This window comes from Antrostomus carolinensis, unplaced genomic scaffold (assembly GCF_000700745.2).
Source record: "Antrostomus carolinensis isolate BGI_N321 unplaced genomic scaffold, ASM70074v2 scaffold2851, whole genome shotgun sequence".
Taxonomy (NCBI): Eukaryota; Metazoa; Chordata; class Aves; order Caprimulgiformes; family Caprimulgidae; genus Antrostomus; species Antrostomus carolinensis.
In genome coordinates this window covers 42,982-66,822 of record NW_010296147.1, presented here as the reverse complement: position 1 = coordinate 66,822, position 23,841 = coordinate 42,982, and the positions used below count along the sequence as shown (strand labels likewise).

General features: G+C 39.9%; 1 protein-coding gene and 1 pseudogene across 1 annotated transcript; both read left to right on the top strand.

The window, feature by feature from the left end:
- The first annotated feature begins 1,617 nt into the window (after positions 1-1,617).
- LOC104532861 (stromelysin-1) lies at positions 1,618-8,725 on the top strand. The gene is made up of 10 exons (XM_010178172.1): positions 1,618-1,787; positions 1,942-2,186; positions 2,645-2,793; positions 2,893-3,024; positions 3,892-4,053; positions 4,672-4,891; positions 6,388-6,521; positions 7,067-7,226; positions 8,089-8,192; positions 8,386-8,725. Exons 1-10 carry the CDS (start codon positions 1,674-1,676, stop codon positions 8,493-8,495), a joined length of 1,530 nt encoding a protein of 509 aa, XP_010176474.1. The 5' UTR covers positions 1,618-1,673; the 3' UTR covers positions 8,496-8,725.
- Positions 8,726-14,605: 5,880 nt separating this feature from the next.
- LOC104532862 (stromelysin-1-like) lies at positions 14,606-22,404 on the top strand (annotated as a pseudogene).
- Positions 22,405-23,841: the final 1,437 nt, after the last annotated feature.

Below are 23,841 nucleotides of genomic sequence, written 5' to 3'. Positions count from 1 at the left end.
CCAACCCAAACCATTCTATGATTCTAACTTCCCTCAACCTGTTGGCCACATTCTTCTTAATGCACCCCAAAAGAGAGCCAGTGCAATTGCTAACCTGAGCAGAAAAATGTCATTAGTGGGTTGGGATTATTTTTCTAGGCTGCTTTCCTGTAGTTTCAGCCCCTCGAATCAGTTCACTGAGAGCACACCTGGTATCAGACGGGCACAGGGAACCAGCAGGAGTGCTGTCCAGTATGGGAGGAGCAGGAGCACCCCCTTACAGCAGCAGTGAGCTATTAGCAAAGCTGCCCTCATCCTACTGCAGCCTGAGACATAAACATCTCTGCCACTTAACTCAGCAGTTCAGGGATTTGGGCTCTGACCTGGGTCATGCATGCAGTGTGACCCTACTCCAGCCAGCCAGTTCAACTCCAGTTTCCCTTGGAAGGAGTCCATGCCTTTTCCCCATGCCACCTCGCAGACTGCAGAGCTCAGCTTCTGTGGTGCAGGGGATGTTTTTGTTGAAGTGTCCAATATGTTTACTCTCACTGGAAAAGTGGTTACTTTTCCTAATTTTTCTCATGTTCAAAAAGAAGTAGATTATTTTTGGCTCACTTTTATCCTTTTGAACTTGCATTTGGACACTAAGTCAACACAGGAGAATTCTGCTTCAAAAGATGGATGTCTCAGAAAGGACAGGCAAGAAAGAGGGAACTGAGTGACAGTGGATCTGTAACCCCTGCATGAAGTGCAATGCACCACGTTCAGAAAAGGACATAGGAACTGAAAGTAGGACTTCTGGCAAATTGGGGAACTTGGAATCCTCAGCTAAAATCCTCGTCATCTTCCATCTAACTTTAGAGATGTGTATTAAAAAGTTCCTCTGAACACTGCCACACACCCAAGGTGCCTGTAGTTCCCTAGGGCAATTTCTGCCAGTTCTTCTGTAGTTATAAAAATGCCCTGGGCTGACAAATCTGTGATTACACAGGCCAGATAGCAATACAAGTGATGGTTCTGAAGACATGCTGGGATATCAGGTTCAAGAGAAGACATAAAGGAGTCATTTGTATAATCTGCTATCTAATGTCACTATTAATAATTAATAATCAGCTATCTAATTATCAGGGATTATCTGATTTTAATTTTAATTATCTGATTTTAATTATCTAAAATTATCATGGACGAGATGGGCTAAAGGAAGGGGTTCTTCTCTGACATGCTGAGGTCCTGCATGTGTGCCACTGAGAAAACTGAGGAGTAGTTTCTGGAAATCTGTTATCATCTCCTACAAGTAATTGCAGATTGTTGTCCCTCACAAAGAGTCAGGTCCCTTTAACACCTATGAAAAATTATTGTGATTTATATCCAGGTGACCAATCATAGATTTAGATACTCCTAAATTTAAAATACTGGTCTAGTTCAGAAATGAAAGAGAAAAAAATACTGTCCAATAACCTGATTGCGAAATCAGGGGTTTTCAGGCAAGGTAAACTGTCACGTGTTAGCTTCCTTCTAAAACCAAATTTGTTTTCTGTATTTCTGTGGGAAATCAGAGGACGTTATAAACTGAGTCATACAGTTATTGACTTTAGCAAGCACACCACTGATATAAATACAGAAACACTGGTGTGCCTTGGACAGAAGAGATTGAGAGGTCTTCTAGCAACAATTGATAGGGCAGGGAGGCAAAGATGAAGGCAAAGATCAAGACAAAGATCCTTCCTTTCCTTGGGTTACTATGTGTTGCATATTCCTGTGCTTTCCCAGTGGTTCCAGAAAAGGAAAAAGATATGCAGTTTGCTAAGGTAAGGACTACAGACAGAATTTAAGAAGTAGTTTATTGAGAAAATTAATGTAATGATGTAGAATTAGTGTAGTGATGTAGAATATTGTATTAACAATTTTACATTTGGAAAGAAACATTTATGTTCTAAACTGTTGCTTTTTCTTCCCTATCAGAAATATCTGGAAAATTTTTATGATTTTAAAGAAGAGAAAAATTCTCTCTTTAAATCAAAGAACCTCAATCTCATGGCTGACAAAATCCGAGAAATGCAGTCATTCTTTGGGCTAGAGGTGACTGGAGAGCTGAATCTTAAGACGCTGGACTTGATGAAGCAGCCCAGGTGTGGAATACCAGACATCCGTTCATACAGCACCTTCCCGCAGAGCCCCAGGTGGAATAAAGAAGATGTAACATATAGGTAACATATATTAAAACATGTTTCTTTGTACACCAGTGGGAAACTTCGTGAATGCTAGGCAGAAGTAATGCCCATGGGTTCTTTACTATTCCTGTACTTCTCCATATAAAAGCCCCGTTAAGGATGAAAGTGCCATGAATGTGGGGATTATTCATATCCTTTGCTCTAGGCTTCCAAACAGTGATGAAAAAGACCAAATAGAAGTTTCCATTAGTTAGTTAACAGCCTACTAAGTGGTATACTCAGAGGTTATAAGGGATACAACTGAGAGTATATTCTGAAAGATATGAAAGAGAACTGTGAAAACTTCCACAGTTATGTAAGCAAATAATTTGAAAATAAACATCTCGAGAGACATAAATAATAATAACCAATGATTAAAATATTTGACCTTGTTACAATGTGCCCCAGCTACATGTGATCTGGTTGCTTTTAATTCCTTTCTCCTTATTTCACAGGATTTTGAACTACACTCCAGACATGCTACAAGCTGATGTAGAGGAAGCAATTGCAAAAGCTTTCCAGCTCTGGAGCAGTGTCACTCCTTTGAGATTCACCAGACTCTACAGTGGTCAAGCAGATATAATGATCTCCTTCGCAGCTGGATGTAAGGGGACTCCCTTGCCTGCGAATGATAATTATTTTTCACTTTTTCTTACAGAGATGATAAAAAACATCACTTTTTTTTTTTCTTTTTTTTTCTTAGTTCATGGTGACTTCTATTCCTTTGATGGTCCAGGAGGAACTCTGGCTCATGCCTACCCCCCCAGCAGTGGGATAGGAGGAGATGCCCACTTTGACGAAGATGAAAACTGGACCAAATTTACTACCTATAATGGTAGGTAACCTTGAATATTGTGTTGCTTGTTTTTTATTAGACAGTGTTGTCTTGAAGACACTGTGAAGTCACAAATCCCATGCCAGTAGTTCCAGTATTTACTGAGATGTAAAACATCAGTGTAATTTAGTAAAATGACTCTGCATATTTTGACCTGGGCTGCAGTCATGGCAGTCCCCTGAAGTTAATGCACAGCCTGAAATGGAAGCACCAGTAAAGGAAATGAGATTAGCATGAAACAACAATATTGGGTAATTATGACATTGTAAGGCAGTGAATTTTCGGCCTCAGGTAATAACCTTAAAAGTTGTAATATTGAGTACTCACTTTTTTTTTTTTTTTTCTGATATAAAGTGATGGAAATCTTTTAAGTTATGCAAAGGCAAAAAAAAAAAATCTTGAATTTGTTGGTAAATATAATTACAAATATGCTAGTGAAGTGTTCTGGCTTCCAGCAGTGTCCAGGGATGATGTTTCATGTTATTGGTCTTTGCGAAGTAGTTATCAGGTGAATTCCATGTCATTTACGATTCCCAAAATCTGACCAGATGACCAAAATTTTCTCACCCAGTTTTCAGTCCTTATTAACATTAAAGAAACTTTGATTCTTTGTTGGCAGGAAAATTTCTGCAACATGAGCAAAAACTGTCCCCAGATTGCTTTCCCTGTGAGAAATAAATGCTTATAATACAAAACTCATTTCTTCTCCAGGATACCAGAGAACATCTTACTTGGGACTTAGTTAGATTTTGCTGTTTTATTAAGACCTTGAATGATACATCATGCATGAGAGGGTGGCATCTGTAACCTACTGTCATGCAAGAAAATTTATATAGTGTTTGTTCTTTGTGTTGAATTTTTTTTTAGGATACAACTTATTTCTTGTTGCTGCTCATGAGTTGGGCCACTCTCTAGGTCTCGGTCATTCCAATGTCTTTGGTGCTTTGATGTATCCTATATATATGGCCAGGGATACAAGGGACTACAGGCTTCCTCAGGATGATATTGATGGCATTCAGGCCCTCTATGGTAAGCAAGAAGCATCGTTTTTTGGTAGATGATGGATAAGGATTTATAATGAATTTTACCCAACAGCTAAAATGTACTAAACTTTCTACCTCAAGAAGGATACTGAGGTTTAATTTCCTGATATTATTTTGGGGCAAATTTCTTGGTTTCTTTGAGGCTAAGAGTCTACATCTGCAGAATATAATCTGTGTGCTGTATCCATGCCAGTAAATTAAAAGAGCCTTTCTGCAATGATACCAGAGGAAGAGCCTGTGTCTGCAGTATTAAACTCTCTTCCCTTCCACAAAAGGGTGATCACATGTACAACTGCCCTTTGGAAATGGTGTTTGCTCTTATTAACTCCTGAGCGCACACGGTTTGAGAGACCAATAGCTTGTGAAGGCAAAACAATGTTTGAGACCATTTTAACAACAATCAGCAGCACAGGTAGCCAAGTTAAATTGCCCAGGAACTTCCTCTGGCATGAATTTACTATTTGAGTTTTAACCTTAAGAATCCTATGCATTTGGCTCCATATGGTACATCCTGAAGCTGTGCAACATGAAACACTCTAATTCATCTTTCAGTTCCACACACTGTAATTCATCTTCCAATTCCACACATATTTATTTCCCAAAGGACCCCCCAGGGAATCTCCTGCAATTCCAACAAAAGCTTTTCCACCACAAGAACCAACTGAAATGACACCTGCAGAAGCACCAACTGAAATGTCACCCCGGGAAGAACCAACAGAAACAACACCCTCCAAAATCCCCACAAGACCAGAGGACTGTGACCCTCATTTGACTTTTGATGCTATCACCACTCTCCGTGGGGAAATACTGTTCTTCAAAGGCAGGTAAGTGCTTTCATTTCTAGCGACGGCTTTTTGCGAGACTCACAAGAGCAAAGCATAAAGTTCAGTTCAAGGAATTTATCTTCCCTTGGTTACAAAGGAAGATATTTCTTTCTGAAAGTATTAAGGCAACTTTGCAAAATTTTACTAGCCCAGCAGGCATAGCTGAGTAATGTGGTTTGCTGACAGGTGAGCAAAATGTTTTAAGCAATTATCCTTTATCACCCATATCTGTTAAAATTGTGCAAGGCTGAATAATCTCAGTGTCACTCCTCAGCCTGGAGCTGCTTTGCATGCAGTACCATGCTCGTCACACCATCCCACGTGTGGGTCAGGGAGCTGTGGCAAATGTCACTGGTGACTTTGGTGGCACTTGGAGTCTGCACTGGACCACTGCCCAGTACTGTCTGTAGGGAGGCCCTGCTGTTACAGGTGTCCATGTTTTGGGCATGTGCTGACACTGGGCACTGCAGTGGTTTGTTCTTTGTGTTGAACCACCCTGGAGAGGGAGAACAGCATGTCAGGGCAAGGTTTTCACCCACTTCTTGTGTTGGCAGCTGTGTTTTGATTGAACAAACTTCCTTTGATGAAGTGGGTCTGATTCCCCTTCTAAAACCCATGATGAGGAATCGTAGCTTAAAAAATATAATTTTCAGGGAAGGGGAGAAATGAGCAATTTCTCCTTAAACTGAGTTTTAAATTTTTTCTCAATAATGTCTGATGAAAATTTGTAACCAAATTGCAATTAAGAATTCAGTTATGCCTACCTGCAAGGGACATGGTAAAGATAAAGCTTCAGCTGTCAGTAGTACCACAGACATCATGTGTTGTCCTGGGCAAGCCATCAGGTGTCAGTGGAGAGGCCTACAGGGCCACCAGCTCCAGGTGCACCTACTTGAGCTGGGAGGTTGGATAAGATGACCTCCAGAGGTCCCTTCCAAAATTCCCCTTCTAAAACCCATGATGAGGAATCGTAGCTTAAAAAATATAATTTTCAGGGAAGGGGAGAAATGAGCAATTTCTCCTTAAACTGAGTTTTAAATTTTTTCTCAATAATGTCTGATGAAAATTTGTAACCAAATTGCAATTAAGAATTCAGTTATGCCTACCTGCAAGGGACATGGTAAAGATAAAGCTTCAGCTGTCAGCAGTACCACAGACATCATGTGTTGTCCCGGGCAAGCCATCAGGTGTCAGTGGAGAGGCCTACAGGGCCACCAGCTCCAGGTGTACCTACTTGAGCTGGGAGGTTGGATAAGATGACCTCCAGAGGTCCCTTCCAACCTCAACTGCCCTGTGACCTCAGAGCAACCAGTAGTCAAGGGCAAATGTCTGTGAGAGAGCAGGGCAAAGTGAAGCCTTGCACCTGGAAGGGGGTGATATCTCTGCCTCACAGGGAGGTCTGACATCCAGGCAGGAGGATTTAAAATACTTTTCTGTGCTACTGATCTCCTGGTGAAATACAAACCATGAAACGCTGCTGTTTTCATTTCTATCAGCTACGTCTGGCGTAAAAGTCCATATTTCTCAGATATTGAGCATGACACCATCTCCTCGTTCTGGCCATCACTGGCAGCTGGTTTTGATGCTGCTTATGAGGTTGACAAGAAGGATCGAGTGCTATTTTTTAAAGGTATTTCTCTTACATTTCCATCAAAAGTTTTTATGAATTAATAAAGTTATAGTAATACTGCTAGCTTGTGTATATATATGTATGTTAAATAATAATAATGGAAGTAATAATAATAATAATAGATATTCTAAATATTTGAATCAATTTTCATTTTAAAAATGTTGTTACTGTCATTAATGTTTCTTCTCAATAGCCCTGTACAATATAATATTACTCTTCTTTTGTCAGTGACAGAGAAGATCATAGCTGAGACAAAATTGATTGTTTACATATTTATTTAAATACATTTTTAAAGGTGCCAAACACACCTAGAAAATACGTTGAGTTTTAACTACTGAGTATATAATACTCTAACAAGTATAAAAAATGGAAAATCAAACAGCTCTGAAATATTCAAACTTATGTGTGCCCCTAGAGGGTCATGTTCTTAGCTAGGTATCTGTGCTATTTGGTGACATTTACTGTGCAGAAAGCTCCGAGGCTTTGATGAAAAGGAGCTCAGCCTCCCCAGGAATCCCTACTAACTTTTTCTGGTTTTCCTGCAGACGACCAGTACTGGGCTGTCAGTGGCTACAGTATAGAGCCAGGATTCCCCAAGCCTATTCACAACCTGGGCTTCCCCACAAGCATCAGGAAAATTGATGCAGCTGTTCATGATCAAAATACCAAGAAAACCTATTTCTTTGTAGGCAACATATACTGGAGGTAAGGCTCATTCCTCTTGCACAGCAGATAATCAAAATAGTTTTTGAAATGTCAAGGTATATTAGAATTTGTACAGTATGTTTGTGGCCTCTTATTGTCAGCCTTCTCAGCCAGTATAAAGCTAAAACTCAGAGGCAATTAAAAATTGTTCTGTCTTCTCACACAATGTAGTCTGTAACACCTGAGATAAAGAAAATATCCACTTACTATTACCAGTCTGTGATTAACAGACAAGCAAATGAGCTTTGTTTACCCATTAGTAAGCAGTATTACATGAAATTAGTATAAAAGGATAATGTCAGTAGAGTTCGTCATCATGCCATGTAATCATTCAGTAGCTATTAAGGGGCAGAAATGCTCTATGAAATTTATAAATAATGAATCTGTCAAGAAAGCTGTGAAAAGAGATTAAAATATTTACTTTTTAAGAAACTGTTGAGCTAAGCAGTAATTATAACCCTAATAACTAATCTGTAATATTATCTTGAAAGAGTATTATTACACCAGAAGTTTACATTCTACTCATGGGGTCACTTCATAGATTAGATGCGGTAAAATTAAAATATTCAGTTTTAATAATTATTTAACTTTATTACTCAGTGCAAGCCTCATCCAGCCTTATTATCAGTCTCAGGGATTGGAAGTGAATATTTAGTCTGATGTTCTGAAAACAGCCTTGCGTAGGCCACTAAAGATGTGAATATTCACGCAGCCAGGATTTATACAGTTCTATGAGATCACAGATGCTCACAGTTATTTGATTTTCAGATGAGAGTAGGCTTATTTAGTAAAAAATCCACCTAGTTTCAATATTGAACATCAACATATTTGTTTCTTGTTTTCATGCAATATCTTTATTTAGTTTCAACGAAAATACCCAATCAATGGAAAGAGGATATCCAAGAAAAATAGCAGCTGACTTTCAAGGAATTGGCCACACAGTTGATGCTGCCCTGCAGAAAAATGGTAAATAAATGAAAATGTAATTAAAAACAAAACAAAAGACCACCAACCAAAGCAAAAAATGAGTGTGTTTCAAATACGTATGAACTATTTGTTCTGGGTTTTTAAAAATCACTCAAGAAAAATGCAAGTGTATATCAATATGTATACAAAAAGGAAATATTAATTTGCCAATATTCTATCCTTCCAATTCTAGGACATTTTTACTTTTTCCATGGATCAAACCAATATGAGGTTGACATCAAGAACAAGAAACTCATCAGGATAATGAAGAGCAACAGCTGGTTTAATTGCAAGAAATATTAAGTGATGATGCAGGGCTGTATTTGTACCAGAAAGGGTTTTTCATGTTCCTTGTTTATAAACAATGCATTCAGCTGTTACTATGCATCTGAGTCTGTAATGATGGCCTATGACAAATCTAATTCAAAACCTTAGAAATGTAAAGCTTAATGTACAGTTTTAATTTATTTTGTTTTCTGACTATTTATTAATTGGGTTGGTTTTGAGTAATAAAGTATTTTGCTCAAGTATAGCAGCATTCTTGTGTTCTGTTTCAGTCCATGGGAGACAAAGCATCTGATATAACCACATACAAGCCTAAATAGCACCAGGACCTCACCCCCATTTTTAGCAGGGCTCAGTGTCCATAGAGGGAAGTTAAAGAGAAGTAGAATTAGGTGGGCACTTTCAACAGGCAATAAGAAATGACCTGAGGAATAGAGGAGGGAAACAAAGACGCTCAGGAACAATGCTGGGGAGGCAAAAGAGGTAGGAGGACATCCTTATGCAACAGTGTGGGAAGGGCTGTGGAGAGACTGGTGGCTGTGGTCCTACTTGCCGTGTCCCCACAGCATGGGCACAGAGGGGTCAGGGCAAGGACAGGGACAGGTTCCTGCTGGTAGATGGGGAACATGGCAATGGACCGAGAGGACCCATGCTCTTGTGCCACTGTGGGTGGTTTTGGTGGGCAGAGTCATTCATACAGGAGAAGTGACTGAGGGTCAAAGGGTAGGTGCCTGGTTTGGGGATGGAGGCAGCACACTGACAGGGTAGGAAGTGATGGAGATATGGTCGTGAGGTCCCAGGGAGTCAGGGAATTATCTCTGCTGGGTTATGACCATGTGCCATGATAACAGAGTCAGGGCTGGTGGTCCAGTTCACTGTGCTGGACAAGAAACCACTGACAGGAACCACTTCCCAAAGCAAACGAGCTGAAATGATAAGAAAAAAACCCAGGATTCTCATGTAACTACCAGAGATGAATCCTCCAGAGGAAGAGTGGTGAGACACAGACAAAAGCACATGCACATCCTATGTTTACATTGTTTGAGTACCCCTCACAGGACAATAGCTCAGTGACTAAAAGACCAAGCAAGAAAGCTTGGCTGAAGCCCATCCTATCCTTGAAGGTATTTGATCTCATCTCTCACAACACTGCTCTGATGATGTGATTATATAAGGAAGTCAACTTCTCCTCACTATTCCTCTTTCTCTAGCAGAATTGGCAAAGACAGCAAGAGGGGATGGCTAATAAGGACAGTATTTCAGTTACCACAACTCAGATCCTGTTAGGTAGCGGTAAGAGTTACTCCTGGTCTTCTGCACAGGGCATATCCCACAACTATCTGGTCAAAACACCTACTAACATCTGTCACATCATCCATCAGGGCCAGAGGAAGTAACGTGTCTCCCAGAGAACCCACAGACCCCCACTGTCCCACTGTGCTAGCAGACAAGACTAAGGATGGGCAGCCGAGATGCCGCCATGTCCAATCTTGGAAAACTTTTTCTCTGCTGTGTTCTGCTCCTCATGCATGTTTTGTGCCATGCTAGATATGAACTGAGCACTGCTAAAGCAAGGCCTAAAACCAGCCTTGGTGAGAAATTAAGCTGTGAATCTCAGCATGGCTTAAAATTCGTGTTGGGACTGAATGGCTCATCATTGCCACAAGGGCAGTGGTGCCCCGTGGTGAAGTCATGGACTAACAAGTGGGTGAGCTCACCTGGCAGCAGTCCAGGCAAGTCAGAGACACAGGGAAACCGGTGTTGTCCCAAGATCTCGCACTATCTTTCTTAACAGCTTGTGCTGTGTACACAGCCTGTCCAGAAGAAAATTCAGTCCAAGGGCTTTAGATACCTCCAGGGTCAGGCAGGGTGCTTGTGAGTACTGCTTGTACATAAATGATGGAGTTAATTCCCTTTGATTTTAAAAGTGCCTACACACTGATAAACTAACTAGATATCTGCTTGTATGTGAAGGCTACCTTCAGAAATCAGGCCTTTAGGCTCTGATTTTTGGCTGAGACTTGAAAGGGGTTAAGCAGGAACCAAAAATAACATTTCAGCAATGGTGAGGCAGAACACTGACGATGTTTATGATTACTCACCTTGGCCGTTATCTTGACTCATTTCTCTTATATAAAGTTGATACTGGTTTTTAGTTATGACCTGAAGGAAATGGCTAAATTAAAATACACTCCCCACTTCCAGGTACTATTTAGCTTAAACTACTAGTATCTGAAAAATGAATGATATTTACTTGCTTGTGAAGGGCAATCTAGAAATTGTCCTGTGTTTTGGTATATCTTGGACTATAAATGGAAGACAGCATGGCATGGATTTCACCTAGAAAAGGGGAATGGTGAGATGTGTTAATCGTGGATTTTCCCACTGTATTTCTGCTTTGTTAATGTTTTAAACTTTAGCAATATTGCTTTTGGTTTAGTAAAAGCAAAGACATTCCTGGCAAATACTATAATAATATGTAATTCAGATGGGTTTGGAAACTGGAGTACAGGAGCTGCCTGTCTACACTTAGTGGGCAAGAGAAGATTTCTTGTAACCGTGATTTTATTATAACTCATAAACAGTTGCTGGAATTAAAGACCTCTTGGATACTAGAAGGAAAATTTGACCATAAACGTAATTTCAGGTACTCATCCTCTATGAATATGAACTTTCCCTGGAATCTGAGACTAGGCATGCAAAAATAGAGACACACAAAAAACCCCAGTTACCTCTGAAATTCTTTACTGTGTAACTTTTGTCCCAGATCCAATCTCTTGCACGTGAAAACTCAGGCAAAAATATCTTAAAGACTTAACTGAAAGTTTAATAGGACCCTTATTGATTATTAGCTGTGTGAGCTTGTAAGAGTACATACTAACACAAAAATGTCAGGAGCACAAGAAGAAAAAAATTCTGAGGAGTGTCTGCTCTCCTGGCACTTCAGTCACACATACTGAGCACTACTAAATGCTATGGCAAAGCAACAAGCTCCAGACCTGGACATCCGACAGTTCAGTCACAAGCACTTGCTCTGCAGCTCGAAAACTGGTTTAGTCCCACTAGCGACACCTGTCATGTTGCTTTTTCAGAAGGAGACCAAGTGTGTTACACAGAAGTCTACGGAGATATTGTGACAATGTTCTTCTGCATTTCCTCCTCCTGGACTGATTTTCAAGATGGTTGCTGTGATTGTGGAGGAAATTTGGAAATATATGTCTAATGCTCTTCTCTGTGCCTAGAATTTAAGATCTTCCTGGGCATGTTTTGCGTACAAAGCAAGACTCCGCTCACACAGACACTGCCACAATCAAGTGGAAAATGAAATATTAAGCTACCAGGAGACCCTGAATACTCAGCACTGGAGAGAAAGGGTGACCTGTGCACAAGCTGACTGGGACAAGAGGGGCCATTGCCATACTGGACACAGATGACTCTATAAAAGCCAGAAGTAGGTCACCCACATGTCTTCATCAGCAAAATGATATTTTTGAGGCTAGGTTTGTGCAGCTAGGTCTGAGAGTTTGCAGCACAGCAAGGAAGGAGGGTTGAAGGTGCTGAGTTAAGCACTGCTCATCAGCAGCACGGGCTGAACCTGCAGTTTTGCAGTCCAGAAGCTCCCTGTACATTAACCTGCTCTCCCAGGTTTTGGTCAGGGGTCCTACACTGCTACAAGAGTCTAGCCTGGCCAGGACACTGAAGATGAGTAAGGAAGCAGAGTAGGGCAGTTTCAAACTCCACATAATTAAGCCCTTACCCTTTGTAGAACAAGCAAGTTAATTACAACCTGTTGAAGCTCTATGAGACATTTCACTTTCCTACTACTGTATACTACCATATACATTAATTTTTAAATATATAAACTGTCTATTAGCAGTAACTTTGACCAAAAAAAGGAGCAAATTTGCACACTTCCGGTCAGTGTTACATGTCTTTTTCTGGTGCAGCTAGCAGAGGCTGGGGCTACAGGAATGCACCCAAGGCAGAAGACTGACTGGAAGAAGGGAACATAAGGGAAATCTTAAGAGATTATCCAAACACTTTTAAAGGTTGAAAGAAGGAGCAATTTTCACACTCACTTCTTTAAGACAAAAGAAGAGATTGTCATTATATGTTGTACTACTGCATGAAGTCACCTCAAAGGATGACATCAAAGAAGAACTCTGTGGTTTTGGAATTTTCTTCATAAAACATATTCTAGGTGGTTGAAAAATGCTTGAGGTGATTGATCTCTTGAGGGCAATGGTTAATAGTATCAAGAAAAGTGAGAAAGGGGTTGACAGAGTAGCAAAAGGATGTATATGAGAAGGCTGCTAATCAGAAAACTGTAAAAATTTCATCAATAGCTTCCTAGATATTTTTGATGGTATCTTATGGTCCTTTCATTAGAGAGAAAGAGGAGTGAGGAAAATTGTGCACATAGAAACACCATATGAGAAGAGAAAAGTGTTGGAAAGCCATAGTAGGTCTGTAAGCACCAGAAGCTATTTCTGCAGAATGATATTGTGGGTGTGTAAGTTTCACAGAACTCTGCACCCAGTTTTTAGATTCATCTCACCCACTCAGCAAGGGACACTTAACATAACTATGTGATTGGAGTCATTATCAAAAAATGCCTCAGGGGATCATTTCCCCTTGGCCTAGGTGCCCCAGTTCTTGGTTGTTCCCCGGGCCTGTCTATCTCCTTCCAGGACCAGAGAGGGGGGGGCCTCTGCCCTAACGTGAGCAGCTTGGTTAGATATCTGCTCTCAGGGTAGGAATTCAGTCCTCAGTGATCAGGCAACCCCTGCAGAGTCCCACCAACCTTGCCAGGGTTTGGCCCCATTTCAGCTGCCCAGACCTAGCAGTCCCCCATTTCCCACTGTGCGTGACCACAAGGCACGCTGTGTGCTGGGGATCTTTCTGGTACCAGCACAGTTTTCTTCAGCAGAAAACAATTTCAGCAACTATCTCAAGTGTACAATATATTTACAATCTCTCCTTTCATAGCTCTACTATCCTGCCAGCTCTGTGGAAGGGGGTTTATTTCTCTGCACAAGCAGTGTCCCACCTGCCCTGCAGTGGTGCAGGTGTATCCTAAATCCTGTCTCAGGAGGTTGTCTCCAACGGCTCCACCTCTGCTTTGTCCTCATTTGCAGCAGTGCATGGAGGGTGTGATGAGGCATGGAGCAAAAGTGGACCCAATGTTAGAATAGATCTGATGTTTAGTCTCATCAGTTCTCACAACCAATGTCAGACATGGAGAACAGAGGACCCTCTCCTCTGAAGAGGAAAGCCAGCAAAGAGTTCAATCCTGAAAACCTCAATGCTTTTTAAAACCTTATAGTAAGTGTAACCGAAGGACACTCTGAAATATGAAGTAATTGAGCAATTCTCTGAGAGCAATGGAAACAGCTGAATAAAAGTGACATGCAAACACCTTGGCTCAATATTTATAATGAATTTAGCTATGCTGAGGAAAGTGGTTTAATTTCCTTGCAGGACTTCTATGTTTTCCTGCAGCTAAAAGGAAGTTTCATCCAGGTGAGAGCTGTATTAAAGAAAAACTGCATAAAGCACTAGTTCAGCAAGCAGGGAATTTCAGCATTAAGCTTCTAATTTTGAAGAACTCTGCCAAAGGGAGACATGGTGGCACTATAATAATCTCCAAAGGTACATGCTCCTGTACAGACAACTACAAAAATAAACAGTAATTTTTTTCTACTTGTAGTCTATAGTCTTGCAGACTTCTGTGAATGTTTTTTTTCTTTTAGATACTTCAACAACCCATTTGAAATCAATAGGAACTATTAATGGAAAACACTAGAGAGATATGCTTTAAGGTTTTTTGAGAGTAAAATTACATTTTAATAACTAAGAGGTTAATGAGTTTACTAAGAACTACAGGTCTATTATCTCCTCATTAATCATATTTCCATGTTGCAAAACCTGTACAAGGGTGGAACCAGATGAAAGACAGCACTTAGCTTTCTTATGATAAAGCCATTTTTCTACATGTGTTCTGTTGCTAACTATAAATTGTGAGAATCAGTGAGTCAGGGATTGGAAAGCTTTATAACTTAAACATGTATGATATAAAGGTGAAGAAATCGTGTGACAGACTTTTCTAAAGACAAGTGAAAATGAGAATGAAGAACATCCTGTTTCTTCTGTTACTATGTGCAGCACTTTCTTGTGCTTTACTGGCAGATACAAGGCAGAAGAAAGAAGAAGGCATGCAGCTTATCAGGTGAGGAAGGTAGACCTCTGGGGAGGAGATCTTTAGCAACGGTCAAGCATCCATTGCAGCTTCTGGGACTAGTATATAGTAGCCTAGGAGCTAGTTCTGCAAATTCCAATAGAATGAATAACATCTCAAAATAGAGGGGGCTGCATTCTGTACCATGATGACAAAGGCTTCTTTAACACTGACTCATTCTTGTTGTATTTTTTTGTAGAGAACAATTAAAACTGATGATGTGTTCACTTATGTGTTGATTCTACAAATAATTAAACATCTGAGTCAGTCTAACATTTGATTTGTAGTTCAGGTGGAAATATGGTTGTTTATGTGACTTATGGTATTACGAAACATAACTTCATAAAATATGAATATTATTTTGTTTGCATTATTACTGTCAAAAAATATGTGAAAATGGGATACTACTGCTGAAATGATGTATTCAGTCATGTATTTCAGTTTCTGTACTGTTTGCTTTTAAAGGACTCTCCATAACCATAAAGCACAGGGTAAGTGCAATGCACATTACCGGAAAATGATCAACTGATTAGAAAATGCTAGTTTTTAATGTATTATGAGTAAACTGTAAAACATTTGTAGTGATAATATAATGTAAAAAACTACCATTAAGAGAAAAAATACTCATACAGGCTTTAACAAACTCTATTACCCATGCTTCCATGGAACAGAAAGAAAAGTAGCAAAGGTACATGTCTGAAGTGGTGTTAGGGAAATTTTTTATGAGCTTCAAAAGAAAACACCATTGACTGTAAAAGTAATAGACCAATGACAAAAAAAAAATAGAAGAAATGCAGGAATTCTTTGGACTGGAGGTGACGAGGAAAACAGATTCTGGTACTTTGGACCTGATATAGAAACGTCGCTGTGGATTCCCTGACATAGCTGGGTTCTCCACCTTTGCAGGAGAGCCAAGATAGTCAAAACAAGTTCTGACATACAGGTAATTATAGTGGAAATCTTAATGTAAAGAGAATGTGTTACATGGCATAAGTTGTAAGAACACACTTGTTTCTCTATCTTATATTTTAAAGGATATTAAACTACACACCAGACATGCGTCCAGCAGATGTCAATGCAGCAGTCAAGAAAACATTAAGCGTTTGGAGCAGTGTCACTCCACTGAAATTCATCAAGGACAGCAGTGATGCAGACATAATGATCTCCTTTGCAGCCAGAGGTAAAACTCTACACAGCCATTATGAGTTATTGCCAAGTTACTGCCTATATGGAGCAGCTGACCTGAAATGCTAACAATTTCTCCTCACAGATAGCATGTGCAAAGTTCAGTGTCAGACTGATCAAGCAGACAGCAAAACACAGTTCCTGCTCGAGGTGCTATGGCTATAATTCTTGAAGATCTTTTGGAGAGGATATAGAGGCAGATTAAGAGAAAGAGGGGGAAAATAAATGTTACACCATCCAGTGCCTGTGGTTCACTGGATCTGTACCTAGTATATGATGCCCAGCTTCTGCAGGAACCACAAGAGGCTTAGGGCTTGTGGGATATACCCAGGCTGAGCATTATTGAGTGGGTAGTTCTAGTTACACTCCTGGGATTAGTCATGTGCTTTGTCTGAGCTAAATAAATTCTAGACAGACTCAAGGCTTATATTTTTGACATTTCCCTCAGGGTAGACTTACCAGCAGCCTTCCATCTTTCATTAACAGTCATACACACATGCACTCTTCTAGTCAGCTCCTCTGTTCCCACCCAAACGTATCCACTCATCCAGGATCTGCAGAGCGTGCAGGCATGGCACGTAACCTCTACATCCTTAAATCCTTTTCTAGAGACTATATTCAAGGGCTTACAGTCTTCCCAGGATCTTGCTTCTGCCATCAACACTTAAATTACCAGTCAGGTTCAGGTAAACACCAGATGACTGCTGACAGTTTATGAAAATTTTACCTCATGAACAAAAAAGGAAACATATTTCAAGCTGAACCACATCCTCCTCTTCCCAGGCAGCAGCAGTATGTAGATGTCCACCCATTTCTTGAGGAAACCAAGATTTCACTTCTGATGCATCAGTTAAAATTTTCCTAAGCTTTCCCTGTGAAAAATAGAGCTTTTGGTAAATCTGTGTGGAAGGGGAACTTCAAAGTCTACAAAATCAGCAGAACAGAGGGCTCTGTGCATGACTGAGATCTGTTACCTCCATCACCCCCAGTCAGCTGTGTATGGGACTTGCTTCTCAGGTCACAATGACTTCATCCCCTTTAATGGCCCAGGAGGTCAGTTGCTCATGCCTATGCACCCGGCAAGGACTTTGGTGGAGATTCTCACTTTGATGAGGATGAAACCTGGACGCAAAGCATAGAGGGTAGGAAACTAAGTTACCTAAGCCCTTCCTGAAGCAGGCCATACATTAAATCAAGGATGCAGTGTCTGTCTCCTCTCTTCCTTAAGAAGGGATTAAAAATGGGGCTGATTTGAAGGAGCATTGGGTAGCTGTTTTCCTTAGCTGTAAAAAGACTCTGAGCCCTCTAGTTTAAAAAGTTAAGGCCCCAACTCAGCTTCTGCCATGGAGATTTATTTGGGTACAGAGCTGAGGGACCTGGTTGCTCCCTACTCCCCACTCCTCCAACCTTCTTGTCTCTCCCCTCACAGTTTCATCACCTGCACAGGTCCAGGGTCCTTCCATACTGAAGTCTGCAGAATCTACAGATTATTTCCTTGTACCGTGCTGTAATAATTTCATTGTTTTTCTTTCTGACTAGAATTTAATCTCCATCTGCATTTCCCATAACAGTTTCACTTGCTTAGGCAAGCTGTTTTGAAAGCTTCTGACCTGCTTCATGTCCTTCATGCTTTCAGGACAAATGAAAAGACACAGCTCTCCTATTATGTGTTGTGTTTGTTGTTTTCAGGTACAAACCCGTTTTATGTTGCTGCCCATGAGTTTGGCCATTCACTGGGACTTTCCCATTCCAAAGACTACAATGCTCTGATGTACCCAATTTATAGGAAATTTGACCCTTTACTATTTCCTCTTCATTAGGATGATATTAATGGCATTCGGTACCTCTATGGTAATTCACAATTATTGATCAACTAGTGCTTATAATTTCAAAGATTTTGTAATACCTTTCAGTGACACTTTTGTGTACTGAATATACCTGAATGAGTTCTTTAATTTATTCCTTAAACTACTTCTTGTGGGACCATCTTCTAACACATACAATGACCAAGAGGAATCTACTGAGATAAAAGACCCAGCTGAGTCAAAAGATCCTGCACAGCTAACTGTGGCCCCAATTTAACTTTTGATGCTGTCACTACTTTCTGTAGAGAAATAATGTTCTTTAAAGACAAGTAAGTCATCTTTCGGAAAGTAAAATAGTTGGGTATCATTTTAAAATTATGCCTCACAGCATGGAAAATAACTTTACACAGAATGTTGGCCATTCTAGGCAGGAAGGGACACAGGGAGTCAGGATAGTAGGTGGGAAGCAAAAACAAAGGTGATTGTGAAGAAATGAGGAGAGATAGGTATAAAGAAGAAGATCACCTTTGAAACAGGTTATGCTATGACTAAGATGAGGAAAGATGTCTCCTCTGAAAACATGGTCTGTTTTCACTTTAAACTGTAAGCATATCCCCAGCGTTTGGTATCTGGAAACGTTCAGCTTTGGCAAAAGGCACCACCAGCCTTGCAACACTTGGCACCTTCATTGCTGTCCTTGCCTGGAGAGACCTGAGGGTTTAACAGTCCTGACACAATACCTGCTTGAAAAGCCGCTATAGTGGTCATGTAGAATAATAATAAAAAAAGGAAAGGATAATTGATTCATTGCCAAAATCAGATAAACTGTCCCTCTCCAGGGCATGACAGCCCAAAGACTTAAGGAGAAGGCGTAAAAGAGCCGATTTCCCTCCTTTTCATATGGTAAGGCTCTGCTGCCCCTGCTTCAGACCCTACCCAATATCAACGTCAAAGCAAGGTTTGACCTCAGGGTTTTGAGTCCACAAAGCCAGTAAAGTGTTGTTTTGCAGAAGGGGACCTGCACACACCGACCATTTCTCTAAGCTGGTGTTGGTATCCCCAGAGTAGATTTTCATTCCCGAAAGCTTACCCCATAACAGCCACATGAGCCAAGTCTCCCTAGTTTCCCTTTCTGCGTAAAAGAAAATTATAACTGTTTTGACAAAAGAGTTAATATGACCTATTTTAGATGTCTGCATCAAGATGGGAGTAATCCTACCATGGAAATAATTTTATTTCCATTGACATTACAGGGAGCTTAGGGTGACTAATTCAGGGTACATGACTGGGTTTAGTCAAATATATCCAGCCCTGGTCGCCATGATGTGGTTTCATGCATTAGTGTGTGTGAACATCTGATTTTATTTAAAACTTTTTCTATACTTATGTAAGGCATTTTTGGCACAAGCCTCCTGCAGTCACAACAGCTGATTTTACTTTAATATCTTCGTTTTTGTCATGGCTGCCACCTGGTGTTGATGCAGCATATGAAATTCCCAAAAAAGACAAAACTGTTCTCTTTAAAGGCAAAATTCTATCTTGTTATTTTCCTATTTTATCTTTCCAAGTAGCTTTGAGAGTTTGTGTCTTGCTTCATAAACATTTAAGCTCCTTTTGTAGGATTCCACGAGCCTTAACTTAGTCCAATATGTCTGTGTGTTTCAATGATAGATATAACAAAAATATTACCCAAGATAAGGAACATGTATCTTAATTTTTAATATCAATATAGAAAAGTTCCTCTGAAAAAATTAATGTTGTTGTTTTCCTCTTTTTCTGCCTCTTTTTCTGGGAAATTATATATTTAATTTAAAAAATATAATACATGCTTCTTCCTACCTTGTGGAAAACTAACATAAGTATGAAGGAAGACTGAAATTTCAGTTTTCATAAAATGTGGTATGAAGAACTATTCTTGCAATTTTTTTACTCTAGAGTTAGTATGTAGAATGTTTAGAAGTAACCATTATTTTCTCACTAAATTTTTCTCTAAAAGATTAGCTTTCATGAAAAGCATTGTTTCATTCCCAGAAGAAGATTCTGATAACATGTTTTCATCAACTTTTTTTGATAGGGAATGAATTTTGGGTTGTGAAAGGAGATACTATACTTCCTAGATACCCTCAAAAAATCTACACCCTGGGCTTTTCAAAGGATCTTACCAATTTGATGCTGCTTTTTATAATGGAAATGAGGGGGAAACATATTACTTCATAGTGGACAAATTTTGGAGGTAATATTTCCTGTGCTACTTTCCTAAACAAGAGCAAACATAATCACATGATCAATATCCTGTGGTGATTTAGGATGTGTTAGTCATACACTTTTGGTAATCTTTTTCAGTGTTACAACTGGCTATGGAAAAATATTTGAAAGGGGAATGAAACGGTGTTTTTAGCTTTCCGTTTAATTGATTTAATTATGTAACAGTTTATTTATTTTCATTTAACTGTCTTGGGAAAAAAAAGCCATCCTACAGCTCCACAAGTCAGCTCAGGAAATCAGTCAGCACCTCACCATTTATATCAAAGATGTTTCTGTGGGGTTAGAAGAAGTATCCCACCTTTTTTCCAGTTACCAACAGGCAGTTTCATAAAGTTGCTGATAAATGCCATGTACTGTGAAGAATCATCTGCTGTGCATGGTTATTATTTCCTCTTTTCTGTCCAATCCCTACTGTTCAGGTTTGTGTTACAGGACATATATTTCTAAAAACTGATGGAGAGGCTCCTATAACAGAAGCAGTAGGTAACCTGAACTTTTGCAGATGAATGACAATTTCCCTCTTTCCTGCCACCAATGCCCAAGTCTGAACATACAGAGATAATCCTGGAGTAACTAGTCAGCCACATGTTTGTAGTTTAAGTTGCAGATCAGACTTCCACATTTTAGTTCAAACTCTCATGCTTGAAGAGCTTCAGATGAGCAATTTGTCTGATCATTAAACCTCTTACTAAGTGAAGATATCAAAAGGAAAATGCTTTCAGGAGCCTTCTTATTCCAGCACTGATAGATAAACTGGACTTCACTGGCAATGTCACAGCCTGCTATAAGTAACTTAAGTAAAATTATTTGAAATAACTTACAACTTAGGAAAAACCCAGTTTTTTCCTGATAAACATTAGTTACAGAGAGGAAATATTAAAGGAATTTTTAATAATCTTAAAAATCTAATTTATGTATCAGGTAAGATTATCTACCTCTCATTTAGGTACAATCTCTTTGAAAAAATATTTTACAGATTTATGATGATGGTTCTAAAATCAGGTATTCTAAGGTGTATCTTGAGCTGATGTAAACAGAAGCAATTCTTCCAGTGCAGCTGATAGATTAATAATTATTTATGGCACATTGTGTCTATCTTGGTGCTACCTAAATTATACTGAAAGTGTTCAATGAACTTGGTTACCTGTTTGTAGTAGAACATAATGAGGAAAGGTGAATTAAGCATGAGTTGTTTGCAGTTTTCTGTGACACTAAGTTGTTTATAATTTTTCTCAGTTATGATAGAAGAAGTCAGTCTATGGACAGGAAGGCCATAATGATAAGAGACGTATTTTCAGGAATTAATGGGAAGACTGGTGCTGGTTTTCAACATGCAAGTGAGTAGCTGTTCTTAATAAAATCTATATTAAATGCTCAGGGTCATTGGGCTGATAGTGCTTGGACAGAGAGAGGCACTTCTAAATGCTGCTCACAGCCCTCAGGACCCTGAGATAGTCATATAACATTCCCATGCTTCATTTTACCCCCTTAAAAATAGTGATGATATACCTATAGTGACAGACTAAAAATCACATCACAGCTGGAAAGGCCATGACTAAGGGACAGATTGATACATCTGTATTCATGTTGATGTGCAACTCACACACTGAAGAGCACCACTCAAGACAGTGAAGTCTCAACAACATAACGTCTACCTGCTTTGAGCAAGGTAATAGCCTGGCCCTCTGACATAAAAAGGCTCTACTTTGAGAGTAATAGTTGTCACTAGCTTCTCCTGCATGAGGGAGAATGTTACTTAGACAGGGAGATACTGAAACAGACACAAGGGTATAACCAAGCTGCCAAATGGCACACCTTCCCAGTTGTCTCCTGGCTCCTCATCTCCTGATTGTCAAAACTTATACATGTTAATTGCTTCCCTGCAAATCTATCATCAGCTTCTCCAAAACGAGTCACATGTGGTGCTGGGGATCCTTAACTGTAGCCCTCACTCCTGGTGTGGACGCAGCTGCCCCAGGCTGGATCTATCCTTCCCTGCAAGGTATTGGGCAGCACCCCAGCAAGTTTGTACCTTTTCACACCTTGCCATGCTCTGTGCATGCTCCAGACTCTGCAATACCTACCCACAGGTGGTTAGAAATACAAGGGTTGCAAAACACAGCCGTTGCATAACAGAAAATATTTTAAACTGCAGAAACACAGAGGATAAATTTTTTGTAGGGTCAGCTCATGAGATTAAGTAAGTAAATTATGCGGTGTGTGCATAAGTAAGTAAATTATGTGGTGTGTGAGCTCTTTCCGGCTGTTGTCAAAGCATACTAGTCTTTATACCTGCAATATCATAATTAATCTGTTTTCTTTTTTTTTTCCCAAGACTTCTTGTATTTCTTCCATGGAAGAAGGCAATTTGAGTTTGACCCTGATAAGAAGAGTTACACGCTTCTTAAAGACAAATTTCTGGTTTCCATGTTAAGAAAATGGAGTCTGTAATGGTGCTGGAAAGAATGTAGTGTGATTCTGTGATTGCACTAGAAACACTTTTTCTTTTATAGATATACAGAACATGTAGGTACTTCAGTATCAGTTGTCAAACCTCAGTCCCTGCACAATCTGTTTTTCTGTAAATAACAAAGAACAGTATTTAACATACTGATGTATATGTACACAATTAACATCAGGATTGCTAGCTTAGCAAAAAACAATGCATTTTTTATTTTTTATATAAAATGTGTCTTGTTTTATTTTTGCCAACTTCTTTTCACTCTTCATGCTGTACATAACCCTACACAGACCCCTACTAGCCAGGAGTCCATGAGGAAGAGCATTTCTGTGCTTAGAGCTAGGATTACTTTCAACCAGTTTTAGATATTTCAGAGTTAAACAAGCAAGCTAATCAAAGCTACTGCTCATAATTATGGAGAGACAGACCAGTCAGAAGCTCCAGAGAGCAATCCCTCCCAGCCTGAGGTGGGTGCCTAGGGATGGAAGTGCTCTTTTTCATTACTGACTGCAGAGGCAGCTTGTTTGAGCGGTTTCTGCTAGACACCTGATTATAGAAGGCTAAGCTTAAGTGTGATGAATCCTACCCTAAGATATTTATGGATAAATATATGATTAAAGGCTCATCTCCACAAACACAGGAATAGAGGGGCATATTGACATGTAGGGGAGCCCCAGTCATACTAGACCTGCCTCCACTCCTCTCCATGCTCCTGGGGGAGCCCCCATGGGCTGGGGGACACCTGTCACCACATGTCAACAGGAGGAGGTCCCCATCACCTCACAGACTGAGGGGTCACTGCCAGGGGGACAGGGATCAGTATCCAGGGGAAAAGCATTTGGGGATTTTATAAAACTTACTATGTCATGTTTGAAGGGGACTGTAGGGATATGGAAAATTTCTAACGAGATGATTAGGGGAAAGACCAAAGGCAAGGAAATTGAAGGATCAATGTAGACTGGGGAAAAACAGGTTTGGGAAAATAGAGAGACAAGAGGATTAAGGGGCCTGGTTGCATGCAAACAGGCTGCAGGTCCCACCTGAGTGGGCTGCTGAGGCTCTAGGTGGCTTTTGGAGATACTAGTTTTGCATATATCCAAAGACGGAGACTCTACCACCTCAACAAGCAACCTGTGTCAAATGCTTGGTCACCTTCATAGTAAAAAAGTGTTTCTTAACGTACAGAGGGAACCTCCTGTGTTTCAGTTTGTGCCCATTGCCTCTGCTCCTTTCAGGACAAGGCATTTGTATAGTATGTATACATACAATTGTATTGTATGAATGCAATAAGACATTTCAAAATACTTTATGGAACCTTTTTTTCTAATACATTTTTAAAACCTTTAGTAGCAGGACTACTCAAACAGGGCACTCCAGTGTGGATCTAGACACTGAGCAAATTTTATCTGA

What these genes read in the sequence shown, in the direction of transcription:
- LOC104532861 (XM_010178172.1), top strand. Translation starts at nt 1,674, where the DNA reads ATGAAGGCAAAGATCAAGACAAAGATCCTTCCTTTCCTTGGGTTACTA. An exon ending in ATACTGTTCTTCAAAGGCAG is followed by an intron (nt 4,892 to 6,387) that starts GTAAGTGCTTTC and finishes CATTTCTATCAG; the next exon opens with CTACGTCTGGCGTAAAAGTC. An exon ending in TCGAGTGCTATTTTTTAAAG is followed by an intron (nt 6,522 to 7,066) that starts GTATTTCTCTTA and finishes GTTTTCCTGCAG; the next exon opens with ACGACCAGTACTGGGCTGTC.